The sequence below is a fragment of the Ovis canadensis genome, chromosome 23 (assembly GCF_042477335.2).
Source record: "Ovis canadensis isolate MfBH-ARS-UI-01 breed Bighorn chromosome 23, ARS-UI_OviCan_v2, whole genome shotgun sequence".
Taxonomy (NCBI): domain Eukaryota; kingdom Metazoa; phylum Chordata; class Mammalia; order Artiodactyla; family Bovidae; genus Ovis; species Ovis canadensis.
This window is the reverse complement of record NC_091267.1, coordinates 44,322,727-44,345,960: the sequence shown is the minus strand read 5'-3', so window position 1 is coordinate 44,345,960 and position 23,234 is coordinate 44,322,727. Positions and strand designations below refer to the sequence as shown.

General features: G+C 34.4%; 1 protein-coding gene across 8 annotated transcripts in view; it reads right to left on the bottom strand.

The window, feature by feature from the left end:
• Positions 1-23,234, bottom strand: part of SS18 (SS18 subunit of BAF chromatin remodeling complex) — a 72,503-nt gene that overhangs the window by 17,721 nt on the left and 31,548 nt on the right. For all 8 annotated transcript variants that reach the window (XM_069569215.1, XM_069569219.1, XM_069569220.1 and 5 more), the window contains exons 4-7: positions 16,842-16,995; positions 12,608-12,829; positions 2,275-2,442; positions 1,510-1,614 (exon numbers count right to left, since the gene is read on the bottom strand). In XM_069569215.1, the coding sequence (XP_069425316.1) occupies positions 1,510-1,614; positions 2,275-2,442; positions 12,608-12,829; positions 16,842-16,995 (649 nt within the window). The remainder of the gene's footprint in view (positions 1-1,509; positions 1,615-2,274; positions 2,443-12,607; positions 12,830-16,841; positions 16,996-23,234) is intronic.

The following is a 23,234-nucleotide window of genomic DNA, read 5'->3' as shown; positions in this document are numbered from 1 at the left end:
TTAACTGTTGCTATAAATGAAATACTCTATGTAAATATTGGACAAATACATTAATACACATTTATGTAAAAATGATATATGGCTTAAATTTTTAAATTCCATTGTACAATAAAAGAATTATTTATAGCAACCTTTAAGTTCTGCTATTTACAAAAAAAAAATCTATTTTGAATAGAAAGTTTGTATTTATAACAATATAAATATATCTATAGTATATATATGTAACTAGTTTTTCAAGAAAAAAAAGTTAAAACAATGTCTACATGTGAAAGGAAAACAAAAAACCTCCAACATTCTAAATAACTGAGGGTAAGTAAAATATTTTTTTTTAAAATATTTTCTAACCAGAATTATCCTTATGTATCACTACCACTAAGAAACACATATTTTGTGTGCAAAATTCTATAGGGAGTGTTTGTTCTGCCTATACAAGCAGAATCTCTGCAGGAATATACCACTTATGATTTATACACTGACAGAAAGTGGCAGATAATATGATTTTTTAAATACACCAAGTCATATCCTCCTGCTAGTTTACATTAGCTTCTGGTCAAATGGTCTCAACATTTCAGCTTCAAGTTCTTAGTTTCTCCAAGTTTCTCTGTTAAGTAGTTTTACCTAATTATATCAAGGGAGCTTAATATAAATGAAGATTTTGGCAAATCCTTCCAAACAAGACAGATCATTTTGTAATGTGAACAGCTACCTCTATCTGATCAATTTTATATGTCTGGATTATTTTTTCTTCAACATTGTATCATAAAATTTTCAAGCATACAGGTAAACAAAGAACTGTATGATAAAAGTCTACTTGTATGCTTGGCTAACTACTAAACACAGTACATCTTTTACTGACCATTTTTTCACAAGCCACCTTCTCGTTAAAAAATAAAATTACCATTAAACTAAACAACTAGAGTTAAAGTCTGATTTTCAAATGCCTTTCTATTCTACTAACTCTATATAAACAAGTATATTATGGATATAATTTAGCCTCCAAAATTTTTCTCGAATGCAAATGATAACATATATAAACCATAGTTCTTTGAGACATATGTAATATTAACTAACAGGATAAAATTTGGTAGAATACTCAAGAACTATATTCTCTTTGTATTTATACAATGAATAAAAGTAAATCAACAGTTGAACTTTATGGTGTATGAATTACCTCAATAAAGCTGTTTTCTAAAAAGGCAAATCAGTAACACTTGCTTTGGTTCAAATGAACAATTCCAAATATAAAAGGATCTTCTATTACATAAGATAGGATTCCAATGATAGAACATGTTGCCTGATGATACAAATATGGAATAACCAAGCAAAATATACTTTAAAATAGATTATAAATTAACGGCACGATTGATGCTTTAGATTACTGATGTGTTTCTAAATTTGGAAGAAACACAGTGTTAGTTTTTTCATTCTCATTACAACGTTTTGAATAGCTGGCTACATTAATACTGGGCAGGGATAGAAAACGGGAAAGTTAACATTAGGAGAGATTACCATCAGGGTAATATTGCTGGTTCATGCCTTCTGGAGGACCTTGTCCACCATGACTGTATTGTTCCCCGTAATAGTCTTCCTGGCCTGAGTACTGCTGTGGTGGGCCTGAAAAACCACAACCAGTCAAGATGTAAACAGTTTGTTCTCTGTGTCATCAAAGGCATTCCGTCTAATCTGATGTTATGACAGATTATTTGGCAGCCGTAGATTCCCCTCCCATGCTTTGGCATCTCAGACACTTCTGACTTTTCTTATACACACACATACATAAACAGCAACAACACATACCACATTTCACAGAAATCAATGTTAAGACCACACGTGCAATATCAAACAACAGCAACTCAAAAAGCAGAAACACAACCTTCCTAAAAACAGATTCAAACTGGCAGAAAATTAATTTCCTTTCCGATATTACAGCAGTTTGAAACAAATTAGGGTTTGTTTCTGATCATACATTTAGTAATTTCTCAAAAATAAAATATTTTCTGCTGTAAATTAGTGAGCTTATGATAATAATTTGATGACATAACCTTTTCCCAGAAAAGAATAAATAAATTTTAATAAGTTTAATAAATAAATAAAACCAGGGAGTTCATATCCACTTTTCATGACCCTCTGTACCTACTATACCCATTACCTTTTAAGAAAAATAATTATTTTCAAAATTAAGAAAGAAAAGGCTCCAACTTTGCCTATATGAAAAGTTTGTTAAAATGGAAAGCCTTTCGAGCACTGTGAGAATTTTTCCCCATGGAGCCGTACCCTGTTGAGGTGGTCTATAGGGAGGGATCTGCCTCTGACCCAGCATATGATTGCCTTGGTTAACTTGACTCATCATTCCCATTGGTGGCTGCTGGCCTTGGTAATGCTGCCCACCTCCCTGGGGCATGTTGTACTGTTGAGAAGGAGGCTGCTGGTGCATCACTGGACCTGAAAACGGACAAAACGTTACCCACATAATTGCTGGCATATAACTTAAACATCTTAAGAGAAATACAAACTTCTTTTATTGTCATATAATCCCTAAACTAGATAATTTATTGGAAGATAAACTGACTTCAAGTAATATAAGCAAATCTTTGAACTACAGTTCACGTGCCTAAAATAATCTGCAAACTAGGGAAAAGTGATCCACCATAGCTGATTTAAATTTCACTGGAGGAATATTGTACCAATTTCTTAAAAAACAGAGTGGTTACAATATATGAACTTCCCAAATGCATATATGTTTCATTATGTACTATATAATATTTATCCAGACAATCTTTCCAGAAAAGACAGAATCTTATGCTACATAAGAAAATATCTCTAAACAAAGAAAACGACAAAAATCACACAGCAAATGAGTATTTAAACAGAGGGAAAGAAATCTAATTTCTGGGTATGTCTTTTTCCTTTTTCAATGCCCAATCATTATGTAACAGTAGATAGAGAATCTACAAACACATTTATAAATGTACTACTTTTATCAGTGGAATTTCATACACAATTTTAAAATGGAAACCTAAGGGTCTTCTATTTTTCAACTTTGTGAGTATGTGTGTTCAGTCATGTCTGACTCTTTGTGACCCCATGGACTGCAGTCTGCCAGGCTCCTCTGTCTATGGGATTTTCCAGGCAAAAACACTGGAGCGGGTTGCCATTTCCTTCTCCAGGGGATCTACCCGACCCAGGGATCGAACTCTTTATCTCTTGCGTCTCCTGCACTGGCAGGATGGTTCTTTACTAGTTGAGCCACCAGGAAGTTTTTTCAACTCTAAGATTTATAAACTAAAATGGTCTTCCTAAAATCAAAGGCTACAAAATGCTTAATAACCTTTAACACAGTCAAAAAATACCTAGGCAGAGAATTACAATAAGCCATAGACTTGGAAATCAGAACTGCGTAGTTTCCTGAGTGAGCAATATCCAGATAGTGGAACAGCCACTGCGACAGTATCACGTTGGTAACAGTAAAAATGCATCACATGATATAATCAAAAATGGCCATGAAGTTCTGCGCTGCCCATCCAACAAAGCAGGTAGCTTAGAGGTTCACTGGGCTAAGTTACAGTATGTGGAGCTCATCATTCAAACATTATAACCATTACTGCCTGAGAAGCATGTATGAGTTGTCTCCCAATCTCCTGCTTAAATAGCTACATGCCCCACCCCGCCTTCACTGACTTGGGGAAAGAATTAGAAAAGTTGTACAGGTAAAACTGTCCAGATGAGCCAAAAGATCACAATTTACATAAAAATCTAAAATGCAACACACCCACCTCTTTAAATATATTTCTGACTTAAAACACCAGGAACAATGTGAGCAAAGAGAATTCATTCTTTTCCAATATGAAGAACTGGCTATCTAAAGAAGTACTCTATCAGAGCTAAAAATTCTTTTTTCTGCTATTTATCTTCTTTTATTCTGCTTCTTTTCAAATTTCTTTTTCCTTCTAATTTTGTCATAAATTTAAGTCTTTCAAAGGTTACTCTGGGACTTTGTTTTCAACAAGGAAGTAAACTCAGTCGTAGGGATGAGATAGTTCAGTAGAGACTGGAAGGGGAAAGACAACCTGACGCAGAATGCCCTTACTACCAGACGTGCTCTCACGCTTACTTCATGTGAATCTCTAACACCTGCCAGAGGTAAGGATCCTAATTTTCAAGTGTTCAGCCAAGAAATCCTAAGATCAAGAATATATAAGCTGATAGACATCAACTGGGAATCAGGCACAACTCCAGTTAGATTTCAAAGCACATTTATTCCACTATTCGTCACTGCCTCTGCTCCAGCTATAGCCAAGTTAGTAGTTCAGAAGCAAATTATGCAATGGAAAAGCTTCAAAATACTACTGTAATTCAGGTTACAATTATCAAAACATTTTGTATATTGAACACTAGCATTCATAATAGAATAGGCAGCATGACTGACCATTTACAGAACTTATTTCCCATAAATGAAGGTTTTGCCTTGTCTTTTTATTCAACAGTGATTAAAGATCTCTTGTTTTAACATAAGATCACTATAAAATTAAAGCATATAATATGCAGTGGAACCAAAATTAAAGGAGAAAGAAAGCAAAAACATTACAGTTGGGGAAAAATCCAAAAAGACACAGTAATAACAAAGTTCTAAGGTTTGCTATAAAGGAGAAAAGTAATGCTAGCTTAAGCCCTAGATAGAGAAGACCATGCCACTTGTGCTTCATCTTTTGGGACTGTCAGCAGTTCCAATCCCAAAGAGCTCAATTACCACCTTCTTTTATTTTCTGTCACTGCTCTCCCTCTAAGGACCCATGACATCACTCAAGATCAAGCCTAAAACTGCAGAAGACAGAGCAGGAGGGCACGGCTAAACCACGGCTAAACCACGGCACTTCCCGTCTTTTTCCTTGAAGCCTTATCTATTAAAAAAAATTATGATTTAAACTCTGATTGTTTAGGAAGCATATTATTTTTCTTATGATAATGAAATATGTTACACTATGGCAAATAAATGTGTATTATCTATTAAGATACTAACGGAAATAAGAGTGCTAAACCTCAAAAGGCTACCCCAAAATAAGTTCTAAAAATTTGTGCTACAGAGTAAAGATTATAAAATGAGTCTATTATAACCAATTTCTACAAAGTGTGACATTTCACATTACTATATGCTTAAAGGCAATTTTTTATCTTTCACATAAACCTTTCTGACACTAAGAAGTACTATAAAGGATGATATGTACAAAGATCCTACTATCAAATACTCTACAGAAACAATGTCCTATATTTTAATCATATCTTGAGATGCAAAATAATAAAACTCTAAAGTCATATCATTAATCTATGAATAATTTTAAATGAAGATTAAAAATGACAGCTAACAGTTAATGAACACTTATTATGGCCCAGGCATTAAGCTAAGATCTTTAAGTCTATTATTTATTTATCCTCCTCAAACCCTATGAAACAGGTAGTATTGTTGTCAACTTCACTTTACAAGTAAGAAAACTCAAGGCATTCAAGCATTAAGACTCTTACCTAAAGTTGCATGGCTAGGAAACAGTGAGAAATCTAAAGCCACGCTCTTAGCCATTATGTATACCTCTCCTCCAAAAGTCAAAGCAAACTTCTCCAATGTAATATCTCCGAGAAAAACAGTTCTACATAACATTAACACTATAATAATAAAATCCTAGAATACAATAAGTTCCTTCTCTTCATCTATTATCTGTGTTACAGTAAGAATGAATACAAAACCGTGTAGATAATACCCACTACAAGACCATTTTCTTGTTCATCTTTCTTCACCTACTGCTCACATTTTACTACTTGTTCCTTAACCATTCAATCTCAAACTAAACCACTTATAGCTCTCATTTGAAAGCATTACTAATGCTTTATTTGCAGGAAGAAAATCCCTGTATTTCAGTAAATTCAATTAGCTAACTCACTACCTATTAAAATACCATTTAAAGTGAACAGGATTCTTTACTTACCTAAAATCTACACCTGCCTTCATCAAGAGTTTTAAGTGGTTCATAAGACATTTAGAAAAAACCATCAAGGTTAAAAGAACAAGAGCTAAGCAAGAAAATCTCAGAAGTTTAGTAAAGTCACTGTTAACTAGTGCAAACTGAGCTGAATTTCCTAGCAATCAATGAAGAAATAGAACCATGACAGATTTTATCTAGTAAAAAGAACAATTTTTAGAGAAATCCCATGAAAGTATTTAAAAAGTACTGAAACATAACAGTAGCAAAAACTTTTGTTATTGTTGTTAAGTTTCTTCAGTAACACAGACCACCCTTACATGCAGTTCCTTCCAGTAACCATTTCTTAAGGCTGTGATTTTTCAACCGAGAGGGATTTTGTCCCCAGAGGATATTCAGTAATGTTCAGAGACATTTTTGGTTGTCTCCACAGGTGCTGGGGGGTTGCTACTGCCACCTAGTGGGTACAAGACAGAAATACGGCTAAATATCTCAGTGCACAGGGTATGCCCCCACAGTAGAGATGTAGGTGACTCAACATGCCATTAGTGCTGAGTTAAGAAGTCCTGGATTCTCAAGGGCATAATTGTACATCATAGGCACCTCTACAAACTAGTCTGAGGATTAGATTATATATTTAGCTTTCTGATGACTGAAAATTAGAAAAGGGATGTGTTGTGGCTTCATAAATCTGGCAAAGCAAAACGCTATGCAATTTCTCAGTCAATTCCCCTGAATAATTTCAACTATACTATATAATAATATTAATTCAAAAACAAAGCCCCTGTAGACTGCACCTACTGTAGACTGAAAGGAATTCCAAAAGCTCTAGATTTATGGGACGCAAGTGACAATCTGCTGTGAAAGTAAAGTCCCCATTTTGCCCAAACAGGAAGCCATGGACACAGGCTATCTGAGAATATACAGCTTTGTGTCAACGTAGCATGAAAGCTGAAACTTATAAAGAATCAGGTACGGGAGAGATTATCCTGCCCAGAAAAACTTCAGATGGAATGGACTGTATAAACAGGTATGACTTGGAAGATTTGTAAAAAGTAATTTCTAAAATTTACCCCTAGAGATTCTCATTTAGTGGGCATGGAAGAGCAGACAAATCTTATTTTAACAGGTACCCCTGATGATTCTGATGCCGGTGTTCTTAGGATAACACTTTAAGATAAAGACTTCTAACAGAAAAAGTAAATCAATCATGCCCTTTTACCATAAAAGAAGCTAGATTATGGTTAACACAAAATATTTAAACCGGAGTAAAACGGCATCCCATAAAGGCACCTAGGATGTTAGTTATAAAACAAAGGCCAAGGAGTACATGTGTTACAAATACATCAAAACCCAGTGAATGAGACACTTAAGATTTTTGTATTTCATTGTATGTAAATGTTACCTTATTTTAAAAGAAAACTGTTAAAAGAAAAAATTTTAAACGTTGTGCTCCAATGCTATGCAGACTAAAGTATTAATGGGCAAAAGTATAATAGTATCTGCAAAACACTCGGAAATGCATTTAAAAAGAAGATGCCATTAATGGATGAGTAGAATACAGGAGGCAACCATACAGGTACAATTCCTTCAAGTTTTCTATGTTTGAAATTTTACACTTAAAAAAAAAAAAACAAAACTGGGAAAAAGTTTTAAATTAATCCTAAAAGAATATATGAAGATTTCTCAAAACTCAACAGTCAGAAAATAATTCAACCAGAAAATGGGCAAAAGACATTAAGAGACATTTCACTGAAGAGGATATACAGATGGCAAATAAGCACGTGAAAAGATGTTCAGCATCACTAGCCATTGGGGAGATGCAAATTAAGGCCACAATGAGATGTGATCTACTACTCATTTTTAGAACAGCTAAAATTAAAAAAAAAACTGACAATACCAAATGCTGGCAAATATCTGAAGAAAGCGGGTCCCACATGCACTGTGCTGCTGGGATATAAAATGGGAGAGCTACTTTGGTAATCACTTTGTCAGTTTCTAAAAAAACTGAATATATAACTGATAATAAACCACCGTAAAATAAGAGTAAATATAACAAATCTGGCTATGACAATATTTTTTTGCCCTTCATATTTATATGATAAAAGTACTTAAAGAAAAATTTCCCACTACTCTAATGTCAAGCTTCTAGATCACATCATTATCACTTGCAACTTATTAGCTAAATCAATCAAGACTTTCTTAATACTGTTCAAACAAAACTAAAGCCAGAAATAAATTAGGTCTTATGGCTAAAGAAGATAATCCCCAATAAATGATCTCAAGTTTTCATTATTACAAAACCCCTTGTTCTCATTTTATGTAAATTATATAAAAAATTATGGAATTAGGATTTTTAAATGCATCATCTCACTTAATCTTACTTAAAGAAATTAAGAAAATTAGATAGAGGCCCATACACAGTAATCTATGGGGCCAAGACTTGGATCCAAGTCTGAAGAATTATATACCATACCTGGAACTTGTGAAATATATGCTTTAACACAAATATAACAATCTGTGAAAATCCTTATGTTTGAATATGTAATAAGTAAGTAAAATGGTGTTAAAATCTGGAAAGCTATAATCACTAATGCCTGGGAATGAAAAATATGCTGGTGCTATCAAATGTTAACTTTTGTTCCAGAAAGCCTACTACTCTACTCAAATTAATTAGACTTTTAAAGAAACATCTTTAAGGCACTAACTCTGTATCTTTCTGGGTTATCATGTAACATTTGGTTTCAGTTCCCATTCACTGAAAAGACAGATCTGGTTTTGTTCTAGATACCAGAACAAAAGAGGCAAACCTCTGCCTCTGCGGAGCTGTCTGAACTGCAGTGGAGCCGACGTTATCTACGTAAGTGAGTAGATCCAACACGTAAGAAGGTGATCAACTGTGAACATGAGCCTTACTCCTTAAGTTCAAAGTGAACATCACTGAACTTAATCTGGATTATAGTTAAAATAACACAGGAATTAGGTCGGATTAACTATTTACAACACTGTGTAGCAATTTAAGAAAGAAATTAACATTAAAAACTTGCTAAACCACTCATCTAAAAACAGTAGTCCTCTTAAGAGAATATACACTAAATGCTAAATTTAAAAACATCTGCTTTCTCAGTTCACAGATATGCATAAAACTACAACTAAAAGTAGGCACCAATTGCCACTGTCATATAAGTTCATTTAATTTATAATTTTTTAATGACTATGAATATGGTAATCAGTAAATTTAATGGGGCCAATTTTTTATTCAGTTTTTTGAAATGACATGTTTGGTGTGGTAGGTCTACATGTTTTCACTATATTAGACTTTGCATTAATTTGGTTTACTCATTTTTCAACTTTTCAGTAAAAATTTAAAAGCTGAAAACAGCTTTTAGAGAATTATGACATCCAAAGACATTCCATAATTTCATTGCCAGAAATGATACTTTTACTATAACACTGGTATACAATGTCCCCTTTTATATTGGAACTATGAGTATAAATTATTATGCTGCTTCTCCTTCCTTTTTAAAACATTCACAGTGATAAACTGAAATTGTGTAAGATATCTATCCTTTGAATTAATTTCAGTCAGACTCCAAAATACATGACAAAATTTTTAGAGGAGTACTTTTTTCCTCCTGAATTTCATTTTCAAAGAGGGGAGAAAAAAAAGAAGGAAAGGAAAGGAAAGGAGAGAGGGTAAATAACAAAGCCACTTCAAAACTACCAGAATAAAACACATCTAGGTCTTGACCTGCAATGTTCTATTTAGAAAACTACTATGACATCATCAGATAAAGTACCCAAATATGTCACCTAAATAATTAATGATTATTAACCTGACAAAGGTTAAATAATTGTTACTTGTTTTTAAAACACAATTATCGGGACTGGTTTTTCTCCCCTTCATTTGTCATTGGACAGAGATTTAATCTAAGAAATCTCACTATTTCATTATTAAATATTTAATAAATTTCATTATTAAAAAATAAGTGGTTTTAACATTTTTTTCTAATAGCTCTTGATGTAGAGATATGTATACAGAAATAAGCAGATAGTTAAAAGGCCTCAACATTTTGAAATCTGAATTAACTCAAAGAACGGCAAATAATATCTCAACAAATATTAACAAAAAATCTTTAAAGTAGAAAACATTTCCTTTTATAGAATATTGGTATTCCTCTAAGCTTTTCTTTAAAATATTTTAAAATATAGTCTCCTCTAATTTCTTTCACCTATTTATCAAAACAAAAAATTTACTGTAAAACATATAGCTTATTTTTATAAAACTATCTAAGGAAAGGTTTTATAATAAAATAAATATTAAAACTTCAAATAAAACTTATATCATGCTGCACAAGTTTTTAAAAATCCAACAGGTACCATGTAATTAAAATATATCTATAAGGAATTCAAAATATTTTTATAAGAAATTTAACTGAAAAGTTTTTTATTTGTGATTAAGAAAGCAAGTATTGCTAAAAACTCATATAACTTTCCCTCCTTTTTTCCATGGAAATTGCAATTTTCTTTGGTGGTTCTTGATTCTGAAATGTCAAAATTTAACCGAAAAGCTTTATATTTGTCCAGAAGAGATTTTTTAAAACAGTGGTAATTTCCTCCCTAACATCCTCTTTTCTCTTTTGAAATGCAGGTTTTATTTCTAAATCAGATCCTCAAAGTCATGTTTTATACAGTCTATTTTCTATTCTTAAATTCACAAATTATGAGAACAAAGAAAAAGTAAAATAACTTCTAAAAAAAAGAAAAAACTATACATTGATACAAATATGACATTTTTCAGAACACTGGGGTGTTGGGGGTGATGCACAACATGGGTGAAACAGACTAAGACGTGCAAACTTCCAGGTTTAAGTAAGTCATGGTGGTATTATGTACACACAGGGAATACAGTCAATAATATTTAACAATTTAGTTCAATGACATGGTAACTGGACTTATGGTGATCATTTCATAATGCAGGAAACTGTCAAATCATTATGCTATACACCTGAAACTAATATTGTATGTTAACTGTAACTCAATAAAAGAAAAATAATTTTAATTTAAAAAACAGTAATAGCTGGTGGCTATATTTTGAACAGAAACTCCTATAAAACTTTAACTCCTTTTTCCAAAAACAGTAAAACCATTTTCTCCATACACATTGCTGCATATGTTATTTTTCTTCTTCAAATCTTAAGTGCATGCTCAGTTGCTCAGTTGTGTCTGACTCTGGCGAACCTAGGGCTATAACCTGCCAGGCTCCTCTGTCCATGGGATTTCCCAGGCAAGAATACTGGAGTGGGTTGCCATTTCCTTCTCCAGGGGATCTTCCTGACCCAGGGATCAAACCCAGGTCTCCCGCACTGCAGGCGGATTCTTTACCACTGAGACACCTGGGATGGCCCTTCAAATCTTAAGATGCCGTGTCAATCCCTGCTGCAGCAACATCCACTGTCGCACACGTATTTTCTAAGAAATGTGCCACCATTACGGTGGTTGCTGTAAAGAATCACTATCACTATTTTTTTGCTCTCTTTCCTGGTAATCAAACTGTATAGGAAACATCTGAACCCCTCCTAATCTAGCACTGACTGGATCTTGCTGTGGTTTTGAACCTTTATTTGATATAACTTAAGGAAATATTCCATAATGGGCACTCAACAACTTTCAGGGGAAAAGAATGGAATAAGTGCCAGTTCTGTGAAGCTATGTTCATTGACAGTTTGTTCCATTTATCTGCCTTTGTGTCTGGTGTATTTTACCAAAATTATAGAAAATATCTGTAGATTTTTAAATCACAATATATTATTTCATCAAAAATAATAATCAACAGATTAACTTCCTTTATCTGGTTGTATTTTGGTGATTTGTTTTTCATAAGCAAAATCTAGACAATTTTATTGCAAATACATTTAATTCTATCTGAGACTCTTAACCTCATCACATTTCATAATTGAAATAGCTTTAAGCTGGCAACAGGCCAGATGGTTTAACAGGCAATTAGCAGAACAGAGCGCCACTTACTGGTTTTTAGTTATTATTCACAAAAATACTTAAAAGAGAAACATGATAACAATTTCATTCTCTGAGATTGGTAATAAACTTTAATAGACTTCACACCACTCTAATAATACAAGAATACAGCAGCACCTCCACTGAACATTCTAACAACAAATTATCTTAAAATTACCTTTAATGCTGAAACACAGCATCAGAAAACATTAAATCAAGCAAGATTCAAAGAAAATTAATATATTCTTCACAAGTAAAATGAACCACAGAGCAGACGCTTTTTAAGGAGTATACTTAATAAAATTCTATTTTCTCAATTCTCTAGGTCTAACCAAATGTTCTGTTATTCACCAATTAGCTTCAAAATCCAAAAATACTGTCTCAAATAAACTGTCCCAAAAATATAAAAATAAATAAGCTTAAAAAGCTAAACTGAGCAATTTAATTCCTAAATGTAAAAGAAAAAAATTATTTTCAGCTGGTTTCAAACTTGATGTTCCTTTTCTGAGTATGACTTACTTGAAACTTGTGATTTTGAAAATCAGTTAACATTTTTAAAAAACTGATTTTCAAAAGCTAATGGAGCATTCTAGTCAAGAAGGGTATAAAGAAAGCTAACTTACCTTGGTTTGGTTGCATACTCATATTTGGTCTGGGGCCGTAGTTTCCCATGGGCTGCCCTTGACTCATGGTCATCTGGTTCTGTACCGGCATGCTCTGGGATGACGGCACGGAATGGTTGTAACCTCCCATGGACCCGTGGCTACTTGAAGGCATGTTCATGGAACTGTTGGTCATATTAAGTTGATTGGGTCCAGGTCCCTGCATAGGGATATGGTTGGGCCCTTGAAGAAAAGTGATCGGAACCAAAATATGAAAGTTAAACAGATGATCTATACAAAAGTACCTTAAAAAGCTACCAAATGATAACTTGAGTATTTAATCAATAGCAAAAAAAAGTAAATGCTTTACTTGAATGACAGCAAATACTGTAGGGTGGACTACTATTCTCATTTTACAGATTAAGAAACTGATGCTTTTGAAAAAAAAGAAACATTCTAGAAAAATTAAAAAAAAAACAAAGTACGAAGGAGGACTTGCTTTATAAGAGACCAAAATATATGAAGCTGAATTAAAAGTGTGTAGTGCTAACACATAAATGAACAAATTCACAGATCAATGAACCTAGAGCACAGTCTAAAAACTGACCCAAAAGGGCAATCTGGCAAATAATGACAATGGTTCTGATATTAAGTATCTGTGAGCAAAAGAAAGATGATTCTGTAAGTGATGTTGTGACAACTGAGCAGACATCTGGAAAAACACAGACTGGATCCCTACCATGTTTTTTCTAGCAAAACTAAGTCCAGATGTAAAAGAAGAAAGAAAAAGTAAGGAAACCATAAAAGAGCATTTCAAACTGGAGAATTTCTAAAATAAACTTAGAGTGGAAGCGCTTTCTTAAGTACGCAAAAAAAACTCAGAACTATAAAAGATTTATAAACTAGAGTACATAAAAATAAAACATTTGCACATGACAAAAAAAGCAAAATTAAATAATAAAAAGATTAACTGGGAAAAATTATTTACAAGAAATATCACAGACCAAACCAATTACTTAACATATAAACTAAGTAAGTAAAAGTCTACCAGCAGTAAACAGGCAAAGTACACAAAATATCAGTTCACACAAAAGCTACAAAAGGGCCATAAATATGAGAAAATTCCTTGTTTCATTTAATATAGTAAAAAGGCAAATTAAAACCATGAGATCCATTTTTCAACTTTTAGATTTGCAAAGATCAAAAGTTTTGTTCCAACCATAGTACGAAGAAAAAAGCACTTTCATAATTCACTGGAAGACTATAAATGTATAAGTAAGTACTATTTTTATGTAGACCAATATGGCAATAACTACCATATTATAAAATGCATATACCTTTAACCTAGCAATTTCAGTTCTAGGACTTTATCCTATAAATATACAAGTTTTTGAGTGTATATGGATACAAAACTGTAAGTTTGTGTACTTATTTATATTTCACAGGCATTTTCACAAGAGTGTAATTTTTAATACCAAAAGACTAGAAATAACCTATATTTCTATCAGAAGGAAACGGTCCAAATAAATGCGAGGCATCCATAAAAAGAATGCAATACAGTCATCAAAAACAATGAGGCAGCTCTTTATATACTGAGTGGTCTCCAAAATATATCTTTATATACTCATGGTATCTAAGGGAAATCTTTAAGAGGTAAAAATATGAAATATAATACTATCTAACATATGCTACCATTTGTGTTTAAAAAAAAAGAAGAAGAAGAAAGAATGTACACCAGCACATGTTTTAAGGGGTAACTAGACACCAATGACTATCTGGAACAACGAGCCTGGGTAGAGAGGGGCTGTGTGTCTTTTTGCACCTTTTGATTTTGGTACCATTCACAACATCCCTATGAAGTCAGTACTAATATTATCCCCATTTTACAGAGGATAAAAATGAGGCTTCGGGAGGTTTACAATTTTGTCAAAAATGGTAAAGTAGTGGTTTTTAAGAGTCAAGCCTAAGTAGTCTGATTTGAGTCCTTCCCCTCACTCCTGATATGTGACCCAATGAGAAAGGATGGAGTGAATAATTAAAAAACATTTCAAATTGGCAACAGAATGTACTTTATGATTTCCCAGTAGGTAAGAAGTGGGACGGAGAAGGCAATGGCACCCCACTCCAACACTCTTGCCTGGAAAATCCCATGGACGAAGGAGCCTGGTGGGCCACAGTCCATGGGGTCGCTAAGAGTCAGACACGACTGAGCGACTTCACTTTCACCTTTCACTTTCATGCATTGGAGAAGGAAATGGCAACCCACTCCAGTGTTCTTGCCTAGAGAATCCCAGGGACAGGGGAGCCTCATGGGCTGCCGTCTATGGGGTCGCACAGAGTCGGACACAACTGAAGCGACTTAGTAGTAGAAGCAGCAGCAGCAGCAGCAGCAGGCATATATTATCTATTTTTTTTTCAATCAGCTAAATTTATTTTAAAGGAAGATATGTGATCAAGATCAAACAGCATATAAAGAACACTACCACTTATAAGACAAAATATTAAAAACACAACTAAAATCAGAAATCAAAAGCCTAGATACAAATTTGTGTGCATAAAAAGGTTGGCTAAATATCATAAGAAACCTATTAAATAAAAACAATATAACTAACTGGACTTCCAATTTCTCCTACACCTAACTGTAAACTTTCTAACTATGAGTTGTTTTAGAAGTTCTCCAGTATTCTAGACAACCTAGGTCATAACTGGTTGAAAATCCCTGGCTCATAAAGAGATATCTTATTCCAGATGGCCTCACACAAAAACCAAATGTCATGTTAACAATAATTACACTACTGCTCACTTGCTTCCTCAGCCTTTGGCATGAATGTTACCTGGAGAAGTTGAATTGAATTCCTAATTAAAGGCACCACTATAAAAAAAAAAAAAATCACAAAACTCCCCTGACTTACTAACCTGCATTGGCACTACTCTGACAGTTTTAAAAACAACGTGTCCTGATGATCTAAGTGTGGTCAGAGCAAGAAGCTTCCTTCGACTACAACCAGTTCCTTCTGACTACAACCAGAAGGAAGCAAGAAGTTCCTTCTAACTACAACCAACAAGCTGTTATGTCTTTAATCCTGCCTCCACGTGGGGTGAGGGCCATGTGGGCCGTGACTGTGGAAGCCCTGGCAAGAAAGAGAAAGCTGCCACCAAAACACCCCAGCCTCCTCCATGACCCATCAATCACACATCGCTCTCTGGGAAGCCAGGTGACCTGGCCTCTTTTGCTTTGTGCTTTCTGCATCCAAAGACCCTGAACACCAATGCTACCAACACAATCAGTTGATACTATCCTAAAGATGCTAATACTACTAATTTAAAAAATAAACTTCTCTGTGATTTTATTGCTATTTGTATAATACTTTCTTTATGTTGATGAAAATAATCTTTTTTAGAAGATTAAATAAAATATTTAAATAAGTAAAATAAGTAATAAGTAAATAAGTAATAAGTAAAAATATTCTTATATTAAATGTAGAAAACACCCCACCAAAATTATGGGTGTGGGTGTGACTACTATTACAAAAACAAGATAATTTAAAGATACTTTTCAGGTTAAAAATTCAACCCAGCAAAAGGTGTGTAAATCAGCACCTGATGGTCTGAAAGATATTTTCAGTAGCTCTAAACTTAAAATGGATAAACAACAAATGATGTATCATGTAAGAAAGCTGACACTTTCCAGCTTTTAATTTTGCTCAATTTCCACATTTCCATTATGCTATAAACATATATATTCATAAAAATCCAAGCTCAGTTTCAATAGACCAATGAGGAAATACTAAATACATTAGCACTTTAGAGAGTGTTTCGTTTTATCTCCCTATGTGTTATTTTTCCAACAGTACCGTTTCTGACATCACTAAAATTTCCAGTAAACACAAAACTCAGAGAAATGCTACAATACATTTTTATAAACATTTTAATTCTTAAGCCATGATGCCATGCCTTTTCCCCCCACCAAAAGCTTCTAAAGCCAGCTGTATTGCATAGTTTCAGACAGACTAAATTTAGCCAGTTCTGTTCATCAGAGGAATGCTGTGTGTCAGCTACATCAAAGCCCAAGGGCAGCCTGATAAACACTGAATACAGGTCACGTAGCTCTGTAGCTAACAAACTCTAAGAGAGCTTGGACTCGGGGGCATTCAAAGCAGTTTTGTCATCAACAATCTAAGTATCCCTTGAGCCCCCATGTCGTTTCAGTTGCTAAGCAACTCTGGTGTTAATGTCTTAGAGGAGAGAAACTTACCAGGCATCTGGCCGTTCATCTGGTTCTGCATGTGTGGTGCCGGAGGACCCCCACCTACCATTCCATCTGAAGGCATGTTGTGAGCACGCGGAGGTGGGGGAGGGCCGCTCGGACTCATCCCTCCGGGACCCATAGGCATATTCTGTGTGGGTGGCTGAAAGAAGACAGTTTAGTAAAACAAGACAAACAGTCAGACTAATATATTAAAGATGCATATGGTGTAACAGTTGCCTATATTATTCAAGTGAACAGGAACAAAAACACACATGCGTTTCAACTTATTCTACTGCATTTTAATTATGGGCTTATTCACATTGTGCTTAATACGCTCCAAAAACTTCATAGGATCATCAGCATGGATGTATCCTCTGACCACCTTAGACCAAAAGAAGAACCACAATTCAGGTATATTTTACTTTACAGTGAAAATTTAAAAATCATAACATTTGATACAAAAAGAATTCTTGTTTATCTATAAAGATTTCTAAGGTGCCCACTATTGCTATTTCAATTATACTTTAAAAATCAAGTCTCCTTTCATTATTGATATATTTGGATATATTTACTCTTAGTGGTTAGTTCACCTGAAAAGATACAGTAACAAAAGACTAAGGTACAGAAACTTCAAAATGTGATACATTTTATATTGTTGGGAGTGGGGGTGGCTTTGGAGGGGGAATGTTTCAAACCACAAAGATGCAGCTCAGACCCACATTTTTGTGCCGACTACTCCTATAGATTGGAAACATTACTGACGGCCTCCAAGGGTACACAGACAGCTGCCTCAAAAGGATGCCTTTGGCAAATTTCCTAATGAAAGTGTGAAGAAAATCACTGACTAACCTTGCGAGTTCACAAAAGGGCAAAAGGAAAAACACAGATATAAGATAAGGTGGTTTATAAACCTGGCTCCCTTCTTGGGGATTTTTGGGTAGAGAAAGCATAATAGTTTCTTTCCAAACCCCAGTTTTTTAAGCCTGTAAGAGGATACGGAAATCTTACCTCTACAGATTTATTTTGCTTTCTTTCTCTACTTGTCTGTGTTCTACACAGAATGTCCATTTCTACTTCAGTCTTCCTCTGACATGTTTACTGCGTCTATACTACCCAGATTTTGCAAACACAGTCCTCCCTAGCACACTGACCAGATATACATGGTTCTTTAGACATCATGTGTAAACACTCAAATCTCCTACCACCTCATAATCACTAACATTTACAAAATTAAACAGATTCAAAATCTTAAATTCATAATCTTAGTTTCTTCCACTACTGAACCCAATAACTGCTTATTAAATATGTCCTCTTCAAGTCTTATCTTAAATTCTTTATCCAATTTGTATTCTTGAAATACTTTGCTCCATTTTCAAGAAAATTACCAAACATCAACTCGGTGTCACATATCTCACTTTTAAATCACCCTTTATCTTCCTTCAATATGGCTGACTTGACCCTCTGGTTCGAAAATCCAATTCCTTCCTCCTATTATCTTGTCCAAATTTTCTGTTCAAGAATTTATGCTCTCATTCTCAATAGGTATCAGTTTCTCATCTGTGATTCAAGTGATTCAACTCATAAAACATCAGTGTTCTCAGTTCCCATCATAATAAAGTAGCTTGTATCAAACCAACCCTCTTGCTAATAAAAGCTATAAAATCCAGATAGGCCACTCTCTCCTTCCGAGATGGCCCAAACTCTGTGGAGTGTCTTTTTCTGTAAATCCATTTCTTACCTATCACTTGGTTCTCACAGAATTCTTTCTGCCATGAGACATCAAGAACCTGAGCTTCATCAAGTTCTGAAACCAGGAGGTGGATTGAGAAAGATCTTGCTGTGATTTACATTAAGGAGTATTCTGTCTATGTTTTCCAAGACTCATTACTTTGTATTTGTGCTTCTTTACCTGGTTAGTTGTACTTTTTTAAAATGGCAAAAAATAAATAAATAAATAAAATAAAAATTAAAACTGTTTCTCTAAAAAAAATAAAATCTAGGTAAAAGGAAAAATCATTTGAAGGCACTGAAGAGTAATGTACACAGAGAGGAACAAGAGGGGAGACAACTCTTAAAAGAAGGGAAAAATGGAAACAACACAACCCCACAGCCACGCTGGCTTTTCCTGACTTCACTGTGGAATAGAAAACGCAAGAGGTGGCAGTCCCACTAGACTCAGAGAAGACGGAGATTTTCAGCCACCAGAGAGCCGGAAACTAAAGAACAAAGTCCCAGAGAGAAAGAACCAGAAAGAAGGGGGAGATTCAAGAAAACTAGCAGAAAACAGCCATTACGACAAAAAAGAGCTGAGATTTCAGCTCTGCCCTGTTCAAGGGAGACAAAGACTGGAGTAGAGGCCCCAGCACATCAGAAGGGCCTTCAAACAAGCCAATCCCTCTATTAAGATTTCAAAAGAGCCTCTACTTGGATTAAGATCACAATTTAAATAGATCAGCCCTACCAAGTCCAAAAACCCTCAATTAAAATTAAAAGGCATTCTACAAAAAATAAGAAATGGCCAACACTCATCAGGATGGCTACAATAAATTTTTTTTTTAACTGCAGAAAATAACAAGTGTTAGTAAGAAAGTGGAGAAAATAACTCTCATACATGCTGAAGGGACTGTAAAAGGGTGCAGCTGTTGTGCCAAACACTTGAGTAGATTCTCAAAGAGGTAAACACAGAGCTATCAAAGGACCCAGCAATTCCTCTCCAGGTATAGATCCAAGAGAACCGAAGACATACATTCACACCATATTTACACATGAATGTTCACAGCAGCACTATTCATAACATGGCCAAACAGTAGGGGAAAAAACTAAAAGTTCTTTAACCAATGAATGAATAAACAAAATGTGATAAATTATCTACACAATGGAATGTTTTTCAGCCACAAAATAGAGCAAAGTACTGATACACACTACAGACACATCTTATGCTAAGTGAAGAAGTCAGACTCAAAAGTCCATGCATGGTATGATTCCATTTACATGTGCTGTCCAGAACAGGCAAAGCCAGAGAGACAGAAAGTAGACTGATCAGTCTTTGCCAGGGGGATGGGCAGAGGTGACCACTGGAGCTGATGGTCAATGGTCATGAGTGTTCTTCTTGGAGTGATGGAAGTGTCCTGAAATGAGATAATGGTAATGGCTGTATACCCTGTGAACACACTGAAAACCACTGAGTTGTATACAAGCATTCCTCACTTTATTGTGCTTCAATGATACTGTGTGTGTGTTTTATAAATTAGACGTGTGTGGCAACCCTGTGTGAAGGAAGTATGCTGGAGCCATTTTTCCAACAGCACTTGCTCATTTCAAGTTTCTGTGTCACGTTTTGGTAATTTTCACAGTATTTCATGACTATTATATTTGTCACGGTGGTCTTTGAGCAGTGCTCTTTAATGTTACTACTGCAAAAAGATTATAACTCACAGTTCTGATGCTGGTGAGCATTTTTTTAGCAATCGAGTATTTTTTAATTAAGCTGTGTATACTGATGTTCAGACACAGTGCCAATCCACCCTTCACAGACTACAGTACAGTGTAACACAACTTTTATATGCTCTGGGAAACAGAAAAATTTCTGTAACTAGCTTTATTGCAGTATTCACGTTATTGTGGTGGTCTAGAATGCTGTGTCCGACTCTTTGCAACCCCATGGACCGTAGCCTACCGCGATCCTCCGTCCATGGGATTTTCCAGGCAAGAGTACTGAGTGGGTTGCCATTTCCTTCTCCAAGAATGGAACCCACAATATCTGAGGGTGACTGTACTTTAAAAGGTTAAAATGGTGAACTTCACACTATGTGAATTTTATCTCCATTAAAAAAAAAAGAAGAGAGTAGATGGACAACCAACAGAAATAATAGAAAACAGAAAAAAGACACATAGGTCATTCACATTTTAGAGTTATATGAGAGACCTTAATAATGACTGATATGTTCCAGGCAAAAAGCAAACAGGATAAATGGAGAATTTCAGCAAAGCCTAGAATTCTTAAAAGAGTAAAGTGGAACAACAAAAATGTAAAATAAAATCACACATCAAGATAGAAAAAATGGAGAGAAAATACAACTCAAAAGTGTTACAGACATGTATGTCATGCTAAAAAGGCCTAACACACATCTAACTGGAGTTACAAAAGTGGAGAAAATGACACATAAGCAGTAAGAATGCTGGTCAAGAATTTTCCAAACCTAACAAAAGACGAGTCTCTAGCAAACGTATGAAGCTCTACAAACCTCAGCAGGATATGAAGCAAACATTGCTAGACGTGTCGGAGTCCAAGTCCTAACGGCCGAAGTCAAAGTGAAAGCCTTAAAAGCAGCCACGGAAAGAGAGTCACATTACCTTCAGGGGGCTGGCGATCAGACTAAAAACCTATTCTGTATCAGAAATAATGGAAATAGAATGCAAAAAAACAAGATCTTTATGGTGCTAAGACAGAAAAAGAAAATGATAAAACAACCAACCTAGAATTCTATACTAAGAGAAAATATACTCCAAATACGAAGATGAAATAATAACAGTTTCAGATGAATGAAAACTGAGATAACTTGTTCAACTGAAAAGCATTCATCCAGCTAAAAGAAAATGGCCCCAGACGGAAGCACAGAACTAAAGGAATTAACAGAAAGGAATGAAAAGGTAAATATGTAAACAAATAAAAACATTAACATTTAAAATAACACTAACAATGACTAGCATAGCTTAAAGATATGTAGAAGTATAAAATATGACAAGACTAACATAAAGGACAACAGAATAAAGAGTTAAATTGCTATAAATTTCTTGTATTTTTCAGCAAGTGTTAGAAGTACAAATTTAGACTGGAATCTAATAAACCAAGCTTGCACAATGTAATCTATTGGGTAACTACTCAAAAATGCCTATACACATATAAAGAACAAATAATGCTTAATTAATTCAAAGAAGGACCAAAAAAACACAAATAGAAAACCAGGATCAGGCTGACAAACTCAGAACCTATTATATCATGTTCTACATTAAATATTTATGGACCTCTCAGATTTCATATCCATATTCAATTTCATATTTATATTCAATATTTCAATAAAATAAATACTACTGAATTTTTAAAACACTCAACTATATTCTGTTTACAAGAGATTTACTTTAAACTTAGGGACATACAGGTGTTAAAAGAAAAAGAATAATATATAAACATTAATTAAATGTATGGTGATGTCACTATATGTCAGTTGACAAATCAAGAACTATTACCACTAGAAAATCGAAAGGGACAGTTTATTATAATGAAAGGACCAATTAACCAGGAATGTAACGATCATAAATTTGCATACATCTTATAACACAGCTTCAAAATCTATATCCTAAGAGTTGACAGAATCAAAAGGAAAAAGCAAATAATCCATAATAATGGTTGGAGATTTTAATATACTTCTAGTACCTGACAGGACAAAAAAACATCTAATAGCAATAAAGAGCCTTAGAATATAAGATCTGACAACACCATTAACAACTCAATTTAATTAACATGCTTAGCTTACTATATACAACAATTGCATAATACACAATCTTCTCAAACACTCAAGGAATGTAGACCAAACTAGGCTATATTCGGGGCCACAGAGGAAGTCAACAAATAACAAATTATTGAAATCACATGTTATATGTTTTGAGCACAGTGAATTAAACTCGAAATCAGTAACAGAAAACTAATAACCTGTTAGTGAAGAAATCACAATGGAAATTAGAAAATATGCTGAAATGAATGAATGGTAATGAAAATGCAACATCAAATTTGTGAGACAGGGACTTCCCTGGTGGCCCAGTGGCTAAGACTCTGAGCTCCTTAAGCAGGGGTCCTAGGTTCAATCCCTGGTCAGAGAACTAGATCCCCCATGCTGCAACTAAGGCCCAGCACAGTCAAATAAATAAATTTTTTTAAAAAAAGCAGCAGCAGCCAGAAAAAAAATATATATATGAGATACAGCTAAACCATGAAAATTGATAGCTTGAAAATGCATATTTAAAATGCATTTTTAAGAAAGGTTGAAAAATTAATGATATAAGCTTCCATCTGCAGTAGCCAGGAAGAGACAGCAATCAAACCCCAAATAGTATAATGAAGGAAATAAAATAAGACAAGTACAGAACTCAAGCAACCATATGCAGTCTTTTAGAGAACACAAAAATGGGGAACAATTTCCAAGTCCTAATGGGGTCACCAAAACTCTGATACCAAAACCTGACAATGACATCACAAGAAAGAAATTTACAGGCCAATATTTCTCATGAACAGACGCAAAAATCCTAAACAAAATTTTGCAAATCAAATTCAGACTGCATAAAAAAGATGATGCATTATATAAACAATGGAATTTATTTCAGGAATGCAGGCTAATTTAACTT